At 53.5% G+C, this 11,045-nt stretch overlaps 2 protein-coding genes across 2 annotated transcripts in view; both read right to left on the bottom strand.

Moving 5' to 3' along the window:
- Hmx2 (H6 family homeobox 2) overlaps positions 1-8,532 on the bottom strand; it is a 10,211-nt gene extending 1,679 nt beyond the window's left edge. Inside the window, exons 1-3 of the mRNA XM_048791451.1 lie at positions 8,318-8,532; positions 5,764-5,912; positions 405-743 (exon numbers count right to left, since the gene is read on the bottom strand). Of these exons, the coding sequence (XP_048647408.1) occupies positions 405-743; positions 5,764-5,912; positions 8,318-8,532 (703 nt within the window). The remainder of the gene's footprint in view (positions 1-404; positions 744-5,763; positions 5,913-8,317) is intronic.
- A 1,393-nt stretch (positions 8,533-9,925) lies between these two features.
- Positions 9,926-11,045, bottom strand: part of Hmx3 (H6 family homeobox 3) — a 12,806-nt gene continuing 11,686 nt past the window's right edge. The window contains 1 exon segment of the mRNA XM_048791450.1: positions 9,926-11,045. This exon segment is cut by the window's right edge and continues 23 nt beyond it. Within this exon segment, the coding sequence (XP_048647407.1) occupies positions 10,580-11,045 (466 nt within the window). The 3' untranslated portion in view covers positions 9,926-10,579.

Below are 11,045 nucleotides of genomic sequence, written 5' to 3'. Positions count from 1 at the left end.
CGGAGACACAGACAGAAGGGGGGGGGGGAGCAGAGCAGAGAATGCAGTAGAGACAGAACATATAGACCCGACTTGCAGACCACCTGTCTGGAAAGAAAGTATCCTCTGTGCAACGGGATTGAGCACACAGCCCTGTGTACAACCAGCCAGGTGCCCAGACCGCTGTGGTCCACATTCTCTCCAACCCGACCTTCCCCCAAGAAGCCCAAGCCGCGCGGTGGGTGTGCTGTCCTTCTCCTCCCGAGCTTTCCCGGGCCGAGAAGCCACCGCCGCGCTGCTGTGCCCTCCCCTCGGCCCCAGACCCCCAGCGGCCAAGATTTGACCCGAGGGGGAGTCAAGACGGGGCACGCAGCCTTGCTCCCCTAGCGCTCACTCGCTGCCAGACTGCAGAGTGCGATCCTTACCCAGGCAAGGAAAAGGGATGTGGGGGTGGTGCTTGGGGCCTGGCTCCTTGGGGCCGTGCGGGTCTGGGCAGAAGCAAGCGGGCGCCTTCCAGCCGTCGTCCGGCTCCTCCTCCTCCGAGGACACCGACAGGCTGCGCTTCCTGGCTGGCNGGGAGCTAGGGGGAGGGGGCGGGAAGGTTGGTGGGGTGTCCCTTCCGCGCAGGGGACACGCGGGTACCGGACGGCTGCGCGGAGGTCCCTGCCCGCCCGGCTCTAGGTACGCCCGCCCAGACCCAGTGCAAATGCCCCTTCCTCGCCCACCAGCTAGCGGGGTCTCCGGCTGCGCGGAGGCGGCGCGGCCTCATTTGCATAGAGGTTACCCGAACGTGGCCAATCGCAGCGCTGCAGAGCTGCCCCGGAAATTTTCAAAAAGCTCCGGCCCCGCACTCAGTGCGGGAGAGCCCCTCGAGTACGGCAAGAACCCGGTCGGCATCGAATCTGTCCAGCCAGGGGGAGTCTAAGGGCTGAAAGCCGCGTAAATTCCAGCCTAGGTCCTGGTATCTACTTGGGGTCCCTGCCTCTTCAGGGACGGGGACAGCGCGGGGCTCCGAGCTGGAATGGCCTGCCACTGCCGCAGGCAACAGATCTTCGCGCCTCCGAGGGCTTCCGAGAGGCTGCCACCACACTCCCCAGTCCACCACTCCTTCCAACCCCAGAGGGACTGGCAGAGCTGTCACTTGGCGACCCTCGTGGGGGTGGAGAGGGTTAAGTGCTTGGGTCTGATTGACGCTGTTCGCTTGAGCGTAGCAGGGAGTCCCAGGATCAGACTTCTGCCCTTCCTCGCCTGCAATCCCATCCCTACCCGGGCCAACCGGGCTAGATGATTTTGGGGGCGGGAGATGGAGAAGCCCTAGATCGCGCGTCAAGAGATGCCGGTTCAAGTCCCAGCAACACCGATTACATCCAGCGAGCTGGTTTGAACAAGTCTGGTCTCAGTCAAAGCGTCTCTGACCTCAGGTGAAATGAACTCATTAGTATCTCTTCCTTCTTCTGTTTTGAAGATCACCCAGGTATGGATGGAATAGCGCCAGAAAGCCTACAGTAGGAGCGCTACTAGCACATAGTAGTTACTTCCTAAACCTTTACTGAACAGCGGCCGACCCGCCTTCCCATGCCAGAGATGAATCTCTTTTTCGTTGACTATTGAAGGTCTTGTAATTGCTAGAGAAATAGAAACACGTTTTCCTGGGAAAGGAACGGAAGGAGGTAGTTATGATGACACAGTTTTGGACTTTTGCAGGGTCCACTCAACTAGGCTGGGCGAGATACTTATAACTTTCGGAGGCTCCGTTTCCTAAAACCGAGGGAAGAAATCGCCTAGTTCGCAGAGGATGTGATGAGATTCAGATGTCCAACACCAAAGCTGGCACGTGGTGGTAAACAAACCAGGGTTCCCTGTTCCCTCCCTCCTTCTCACAGTCCCCTTTGGAGTTATGGCTGTTGCTCCATAGTTCCTAGAACAGCTATTATCTGATCTATAATCACTTGGGCACCGGCAAAAAGGCTTGGGGCCACAGTCCTCTACACTAGTTTTTTTTTTTTTTTTAACCGAAATTGGGGTAAGGCAAGGCCCAAGCGCCCAGGCTAACCCTAGGCTCAGGCTGCAGCTTCCAACTGCTCAGCCAAGAGGTTGGAGCTGTCTCTAAGGTACACCCCAAAACAGCCAGGAGTGAGAAGATACTGTGGAATCGGTCCCCACGAATGTCCTGACGCCACACCATGACGATGCAGTTCCTTCCTCTCCCTCACTGCTCCCGGGCTGAGTAAAGCGCTTATAATATCATTAGCCGCGGTGAGTAACCACTGCGGCCCTGCCAGTGGCAGAACTCCCTACTTAACTCCTCGAAGGGCTCGTTAATGGGCTAATTGATTAGGAGTCAGCAGCGCAGCCGGGACAGGGGGAGGCGGGGAGGAGGGGGCCAGGGTCTGTGCGCTGCGGCCCGGGAGGCTGGCGAGGGGCAGGTGCCGGCCTCCGTCACCGCATTAACCTCTTCAGGGCTCGGCGGCGGGGTCGAGACACATTACAAATGGTCAGCTTTAATCATGGTGTCAGCTCATTAACCCGGAAGGACCCAATGCTGAAATACAATTTGTGAGTCCTCCTATACGCCACCACGGCGCAGGCTCCGGGGTCTTCTCACAGCCCCTCCGGCGCGCTCCCGCTCGTTTGTGGGGTAGAGGGGAAATTGAAGGAAAGAAATGTCCGACTCTCGCTAATCCCCTGCCTCTCACTCGCACCCTGAGCCAAGGCAATCCCTGGAAGGAATTGGCCAGTCCACTTGGGCAGCAGAGCCAGCTACTCCGCTGGGGAAGAAAGCTCAGGGTTGGGGGAGATGGTTTGAACGTTTCTGCGCTAGCTAGTAGTTGGTGCCAGGAACATGCTGGGAGCGCCTGACATTGTTCACTTTAATCCTCAGAGCAAACGTGATGCACATCCCACACACACACACACACACATGGTACAGAGGAGGAAACTGAGGCTCAGAAGAGAAAGTGAATAGGTCAAGCAGAGAAAGCAAGCTCGAAGCTCAAAGTTGTTCCACTTCAGATGCCACGCCCCCTGGGAGAGAAGAGCGGGCATTGACAGTGAGCTTGTAGAAAGGCAAGACCGAGGACACTAGCAGGGCTGGTTTATGCATGGGGTCCAGAGCCCAAGGAGTTGACATCTTTCAGGGAAGGGAGGCAGCATCCTGGCCTCTTAGGTGGGCTTCAAATAAGCAGCTCTGAGACCTGCAAGAAAATGGAAAGCCCACTAGGGTAGCCGGGCTGGAGGACTCAAACTGGAAAACCAGGAGGTCTTGTGGCCCCATTTCCCCGCTCTGGGTTGGTTTGGGGGAGTCAACAGGAGCCATCTGGGGTAGTATTCCTCCAGCCTTGTCTCCTGTTCGCATTGAGGGTCTGGTCCTCACAGGGGCATTTTCTTCGCCCCCACACCCGGCACGTTTTAAGCCTGGAGCACAAATGCTTACTCACACGCATTCATTCCACAAACGTTCCATCCCCGCTCCCCACCTCCCAGCCAGGAAAATGGTGGTGGGCCCTAAGCGGAGCCAGTGGAGACAGAGCAGACTTTCCACTCTGCGGCCCCATGGGCTGCAGCTCTCCTGTGCTCTCCTCGATTCCAGTGGTCCTGGAGCACCAACAGCAGTCACAATGCAGGAGTCCAAAGGGTGAAGACACTATTTTCGTAGCCACCCCTTTCGGAGATCTCATCACCGAGAGCTCAAAGGCCCGTAGACGCCCTCTCCTGGGCCCAGCGTAGCTGCAAAACCCACTCCCAGGAACTCAGATGTACCAACCACCACCCATTGACACCGGGTCTCTCTATCCCCAAGTATTGCAATCCTTCAGCTCAGTACCACTCCCACACCCTGCCCTACCCTCCTAGTCTCGGGGTAGCTCCGCCCCTTCCTACTGCACGGTTTAGGAGCCGACCCCCTGGAGGATTGCCTTCCGTGTCTCTGGGATCGCCCCCCCCACACACCCTCCTAGGAATAAGGAATAACTGGGTTCCAAGGAATGATAAACTTTCCAAGACTGAAAGAACGCTTAAAGTTTAGGTCCCGAGATTATGCCACTGCTCAATATTAAAGCGGCCCAGAGCAAACTTGCCGAGGAGCCTAATAAAAATTGATCCTCTCTGCTCTGCGGCGGTCGGGAAATAGGCTGCTGAGCCGGGTAATAGTGGAAGAAGGCTCCCTCTGAAATGACAGATGAAGTCATAAACAAGTTTGATCTTGGAATCAAGTTTCGATAAATATTAAACACAGCCTCCCCCCCCCGCCTTTACGCGAGTGGATTATGATATATGGCGCGTCCAAACTTTAAAATAAGGAAATACCAGAGAAAATGATCTCAATAAATTTTCTAAGTATAAACGTTGATTATGTTTCGATTTTCATTCAAGGGCCTCTGCTGTTCGTTCTTTGGTGCAAATGACATCTCGCAATAGGCTTTTGGGGAAAAGGGCTCCCTATTTGAAAAAGAGAGCCCCAGAGGTGTACAATTTATGTAATCTGCGGCTGGAAAATGAATTGTGTAATTTATTGGAAAACAGAAAGTCATGAAGATTGGATCAGCATAGCCGAGTCCTGACAACCCCCCTCCCACATCCATCAAGTTCCAATTAACAGCCTAACCAGAGAGCTTTAATGGGTTTCCAATCTAGTGGCCTGATAGACTCATCAATTCCTCTGGGAGAAATTAAGAAAATCGACCGCCCCTTGGCGACGCAGTGTCATTCCTTTCTGCAACTATATGTCAAATTAAAAACACAATTAAAATTTAAACTGTTTCAATCAAAGGGTGCCCTGCAACCTATGTTTCACTTAATAGAACTTTGATGAAAATCTGATGCGTGTACTCCATCACCAAGGGGGGCGAGGGCAGTGAAGGAGCTCACCAGAGATGGAGATTCTTTATATTTCTTTAAGACATTATCGCTGGGGTGAGACACACCAGGTGACTCCACCTCGCGGCTCCTGCCTGGGTGATGGGCGCAACACAGCTCTCTCCTTCACTCTCTCCTTCGCTCTGGCTCTACACCTCTCCCCCATCTCCTTTTCCTCTCCATTCATCGCAACCGGAAGGGATCTTTTTGGAATACCTGCAACCCAGACTTTGGACAATTTCCCCCGCGAGAGGCAACTCCTTGAGCAGCCTGAAGCAGCAGCCAAGGAAAAGGATCTGGGCGAGTACTACCAGTATGCACCTCCCCGCAACTCTCCAAGGAGGGAGGCTGCGGCTTCCAGCTATCCCTTGCCGGGGTCTCTGAAAATGCCCAGACGCTCTTAAGATACACTGTGGAGTCTGGGAGTTGGAAGTGTGTGGGAGGATTCCCAAGCGGGGAGGGGGATGCCGGGGGAGGGGGTGTGTGTTAGTTCCACTGAGAATTAAGGTTTTTTGCCGCCTCAAACGCCGCTGCCCACCTCATCCCCCCTTCAAAGTACTTCCGCAGGAGAAACAAGTTGGGGGAAAAGTGCATCCCCAATCTTAACCTAGGATCCCTGTCGGAGGTACCAGCCAGTGCTCCAAAGTATACTCAGCACAGTTATTTTCACAGATCTTTCCTCTCTTCCACTACCACCCCTCCTTGTTTGCAGATCAAAAGGTCAACGCCATCCTCTCTGCACACGGAAACCGCAGGGACCTGCACACACACAGGCGTTCACTTTTCCAGAAGCATACACCCAAGAGTTGGGGATGGCTTATGCCCTAAAGTCAGAAGGACCTGCACAAGCCCTAGAGGCGGGCGGCCAGTGGGCGGGAAGCTGAGAGGAGGAGCCTCCAGGATAGCTCCTGCCGGGTCAGGTGTACTCGCCAGTGCCCGCCTTGCGCACTGAGCCTGCCTGGCCGCTGGAGGGATTGCTCGGGGAGTCGTGGTTCTCGAGCCTTGGCCCCGACTCGCGCGGACCAGTGGGGCGGGGCGTAGGGGGGTCTTCTAGATACTCTGTGGAGTCTAAGTTTGGACTATTAAGGGAGAAAGGCCCTCAGCTGGGTCACTGATCATGGACGACCTGCAGAGGCAGGACGGCTCCGCCCGGCTGGGGTGGGGGTGAGGGGGCGGGCACGGAAGCTGTCCTGGACAGCCAAGATGTCCGGTCTATACAGGCGAAAGGGGTGAAAGCTGGACCAATGGACCTGGCCCAGGAAAACAACATTGCTAGGCCTCAGCCTAGCAGCCCTAGAGGACCCCGCGGTTGAGACCTCCGCCCCCATCTCGTTTGTTCAGCGTGGAGCCCTAGAAAGGAAAGCAAATCCCACCGACCTTTTTGCCTTCTCCTATTTCTCCCAGCTCCACTTCCGGACTCAGACGAGGAGACCAGTGCGCTTTGGGGTTCTCCGGTGTGGCCTCTGGCTCTGACCCGCCTGGAACCGAAGGGGCGTCCTGCTCAGAATGAGTGCCAGTGGCAGGGGGGCAGTTTATATCTGTCTTGCCGTTGTTTGATGTACACACACCCGCACTATTTACTACCAAATAAAAGAAATACATCTGTGTTGCCAACAGAAACAGTTCAGGCGCTGGCTCTGCGGGTCTCCCAGGGCCTAGAGACGCTGCTCAAAGCCACAGAGAACCGAGGAGCCCAGCACCGTGGGGACCTCGGTTCTGAGTGAGGTCCTGGACCATAGTAGCAGAAAATCCATGGTGGGTAGTTGCCAGCTCCACTAGTTGACCAGATGGCTTATGAGGAGGCTGCACAAACATTCCCAGGGGTTTTCAGGAGCCACTAGGACCCCCGCCCATCCTTTCCCAGGATTCTTCCCAGTTTGCCTCAGCCTGATGCCATTGGAGAAAACCAGCTGCCAGGGTCACCTCAAACAGAGTGTCCAAATATGTGCCTTGGTCACAGAGAAGATGCTAAACTAACATGGTGTGTGTGCTAGAAGCCTACAGATATGTTGTCTGTTAGGAAGTATATAAAGTGTGTGTGTGTGTGTGTGTGTGTAGCATTTATGTCAAGTGTGAGAGCATCCTGTGTTGTTTACATGGGTATCTCTTTGGGCCATATAGAAAGGATTTAGAAGCAAAATGAAGATTGCAGAGACTTGAAAATTAGTTGAGGTGCAGATCAGGAAGAATCAGAAATTAGGGTAGGCAGATTGGGTTCCGAAATCTGGAGAAGTCAAAGGGTAAAGTCAGGGTGTCTGTTCAGTGTCCTAGACATGCACTGCCCCGACTTCCCCTATGGAATGCGCAGGAAGAATCTCAGAAGGCACTGTCACTCTGCCCCAAACCCCAACCCCTTTTAGTAGTTCCTTTGCAGAAGTTTGGGCTGGGAGGCTCTCTGGGTAGGGGGAATAAGATGACACCAGTCAGCTCCTCAGATGTGACAGTCCCATCAAGTGGTTTCTTGGCTTCTCCTGATAGGAAAGCCTCAGAACAACCTGCAGTTGAGGTTAGGATGCTTCTTACTCAGAGTGACTTCTATGTTCCACATCCCTGCACCTGGCTCAATGTGTCTTGCACTGGGAGAAATACTAGAACTGCAGCCAGGCCAGCCAGAGAAGGAGGTTTCCTACCTGGGTCCACTTCTAGGCTCACACAGCTGCCAGTACCCAGGCCACAACGGCATCACTTTCCTCCCCCAGGGAGGCACCATATTTCTAGGGAGGAAAGCTCTGGCTAGGGCAGCAGAGCTCCCCAACAGGAGGGAAAGGGAGGCTTCTGGGAGCAGGACAAAGGATAAACTGTGCTTGTGGAGAACCAGTTATTTCTTGACTTTGTAAAGACCGGGTCAGTCAAGAACCGTTTTCTAGAATCCAAACAAATAAAGAAGTATTTTCTTGGCGTTTGATAACATCGTGTTCTGGCTGTAAAGTCAAAGGACGTGTTTGCTATTGCAACATCATTTTTAATGAGCTGTTACTGGCCTGTCCGGCAGTTAGTATTGCCAACAGTAAAAGCCATCAGTATGTTTGCAGGTAACACAAGGAACGACATATTTTGACCCCGAATTTCTGTTTATTTTTCATTTACGACACATGCCCTCGTTTTTATTCCAAACCAGAGGGAAATAAAGGGAAATCTATCTTCACTGGGGTCCGGGCTAAAATTTTGCCATAAATACGCATGCCGGTTTATTTGGGAGCAGTTTTCCATCAACGGAAAACGATACTCCACGTTTCAGCCACAGTAGACTCAATTGTGACGATTGAGTTTGAGGAGCTTGGGACGCCCTGGAAGGAGGCAGCGCAGGCAGGCGCTCCCCAGCGGTGGTGTCCTGCCGCGTGCTCTCAGAAATCTTCTTAGCTTCGGGTTCCTCATCTCCCCGCTTCGGCTCCCCAGCTTCAAACGTGCGCTGCCAGGAGTATGCAGTGACACCCTCAGCTTGAAGGCAGGCTACCACGCTGGTTGGCGAGGACCTCCCAAGCACCTGGCTTCCCCTCGGCCGACCAGCTCTTCCAGGCGGCAGCAGCGCCTTCCCTCTCCAGCTGCCCACCAGCGACGTGGTCGGCTGGCGCCCAGCAGCCCGCGGGAGCGGCTAGCTTGGCGCCGGCCAGGACAGGGGACACGGAAAGGCTGTCCTCGATGCTTTGGGCGTCGGTGGACAGAGAAAGATTGCCCGGGAGGGGACACGGTTCTCTCCATTGCGGCTATCATAGCTAGGTGGCTTTGGGTCCCTGGCACTTGGCATATGAGGACAGCGCCCAATTCCAAGCAGCCACAGCGGCGGCAGTTCTCCCAAGCCTTGCTGAAGCTCCCTCCCCTAGAAGTGGGAGCTGCCATGCCAAGAGTTGGTGGGCTTCCCCAGAGGGCTTGCCGAGGCCCGGGTCTCCCAGGTGGTTTTGGCAATTGGCCTCAGGCCCCGAAGCTAAATTCTCAATTCACCCCCTCATTCCCCCCAACACCCCCGAAACAACCAGAGCCACTACACTCCTAGCCAGACATCCTAAGGACCCTCTGCCCAGAAAGTCGCGACTCTTGAAGGAACAGTGGTTTGGGAACAAAACGCTAGGCTGTAGCTCTGCGTTTAAAAATACCGTCTTTAAGCTGGAAGCTGTCGCTTTGCTCAATTTCACAAGCTAGATAAACCTAGGTCTTTTCCCTTTCGCGCCCCATTCTTCCCTACTCCCAAGGCACTTCAAGCCGCGGAAGATACTGGGGAGAGAGCGCCCCTGGTCGCGAACAAAGCCGCCTCTGTCTCCGCCGCCTGCTGGATTATAGGGGTGTGCCTCCAGGTCGGACTTAGTTCAGAGGCAGCCAGAGGGAGACAGAAAAGAGACACCTGCTCTGGGAAAAATCATCCAAAGTTACACACTCTGGCAACATGAAAACTTCGTTCTTTTCTTTTTAATTAATTCAGTTTCACGACAACATTAAGTGTAACAATATTTTGTGGGTTTTTTCATTTTCTTAAAAAGGGTCTGAACCCAGGAAAAGAGGGGGATGAAGGGAAACAAACTACTGCAGAACAACAGGTGTAGCCCACAGAAAGAAAACAAGAGTGGATGGCAGAGCAAGGAGCCCTGCGGATTTTGAGGGTGAATTTTACAAGAAATCTGTACATTTATCAAATAAGTTAAAATTCTCCTAAATTGATTGTCCTTCACTTAAAGCGCTCCAGTATGCCTAACTTACTCCTTTGAACATTGCTACCTATCCTTGTTTTCTTCCTTTCCTCTTCCCCTCTGCTTAATTTTCTCTTTCTAGATGAATGACTGCAATTATACTGCAAAAAGATCTGCTTCCCTCTTAGAGGAAGGAGCAGGGCTCTCAGGAAATTTTGTATAGCATTGCACAGGTCAAAGTACAATAGTTACTGCAGAACAAAAAGGTAGGAGGAGAGGATAAAAGATAAGTTTTTTTTTTAAAAAAAACATCAAAACCATTCTCTCAAAATAGGGAATAAAGTAATAATAGTAATATCAATAATTTACTGACAAGTGAAATTCCCCCAAATAAACGCTACTAATAAATAAGACTATTCAAACCATGCCAGATGTGGAGCTATTTCAATTTTCAGAGTTCTGATTTTTGGCTGTTTTGTTTTGTTTTTTTTTCTCCTTAAACACTTCAGTAGAGGATTCTTGGTCACAAAGGGAGATAGATGAAGATATTCATTGCCACAGACCTCTCAAGGCGAGAAAAGCTAGGAGTAGGGGTTCCCACGAGAGGCTGCTCAGACTCTGAAAACGCAAGAAGTGACTGACTGGAGGAAGAACCACACCCAGAACTCCAGAAATAAAAGCACTACCATGAATTCTTTCTCTTTCTGGACTCTGAAAATCGCTCAAAGGAAAATGAATGAACTAGAGGGATTAGGGTTTGGGGCTTATTTTCCTTCTATAAAAATAAAACCCAAAAGTCACTGCTCAATGCAAAGTTAGGGGAAGGGCTGCACCCTCTACAAAAGCTTTTAGTGGGAATGTTTGACCTGGGAATTTTGTCTTTTTCCTAATTAGTAACCACAACCAAAAGGAGGAGGAGAAGCGCCTCAAATCCATTAGGGATGAATTGCACGAAAATACATTGCAAATACTTACAAAACTCTACCGATTGGGGGAGGGGAGGCCAGGCAGCGCGCCGAAGCCCGGTTCCCAAGGCCGCCGGACGTCTCGCCGCCCTCGGCCCGGCCCAGTCTCCTCTGGGGTCTGGGAAGGTGGCCGGGCACTCCCTTCCCCTCCCCTCTCGGGCCTCAGACCGGCCGTAGCAGTGGCACGGATGAAACCACCGGGTGCGAGTAGTAGACCGGGTGCGGGAAGGTGAGCAGCGGCTGGCTGACCGGCACGGGGGCCCCTGCGGCCGCAGCCGCTGCGCCCTCGGCCGCCGAGTTCTCGTGGTAGAGAATTGGCACGCGCACTATGCGCTGCGCTGCCGCGTGGCTCAAGTTGGCGGCCTCCAGCTCCGCGGCCAGCTGCCGCTTCCACTTGTTGCGGCGATTTTGGAACCAGATCTTGACCTGCGTCTCAGTGAGGTGCAGCGACGCGGCCAGGCCGGCGCGCTCGGAGCTGCTTAGGTACCGCTTCATGTCGAAGGTGGACTCGAGCTGGAAGACCTGGCTGCGCGAGAAGACGGTGCGCGTCTTCTTCTTGCGACACGCGGGTTTCTTCTCGGGACTCTCGGCGCCCTTCTTCCAGTCCTCAGCGCCCGGCGTCGCCGCC

The sequence above is a fragment of the Marmota marmota genome, unplaced genomic scaffold, assembly GCF_001458135.2.
Source record: "Marmota marmota marmota unplaced genomic scaffold, marMar, whole genome shotgun sequence".
In the NCBI taxonomy this organism is placed as follows: domain Eukaryota; kingdom Metazoa; phylum Chordata; class Mammalia; order Rodentia; family Sciuridae; genus Marmota; species Marmota marmota.
This window is presented reverse-complemented; position numbering and strand designations above follow the sequence as displayed.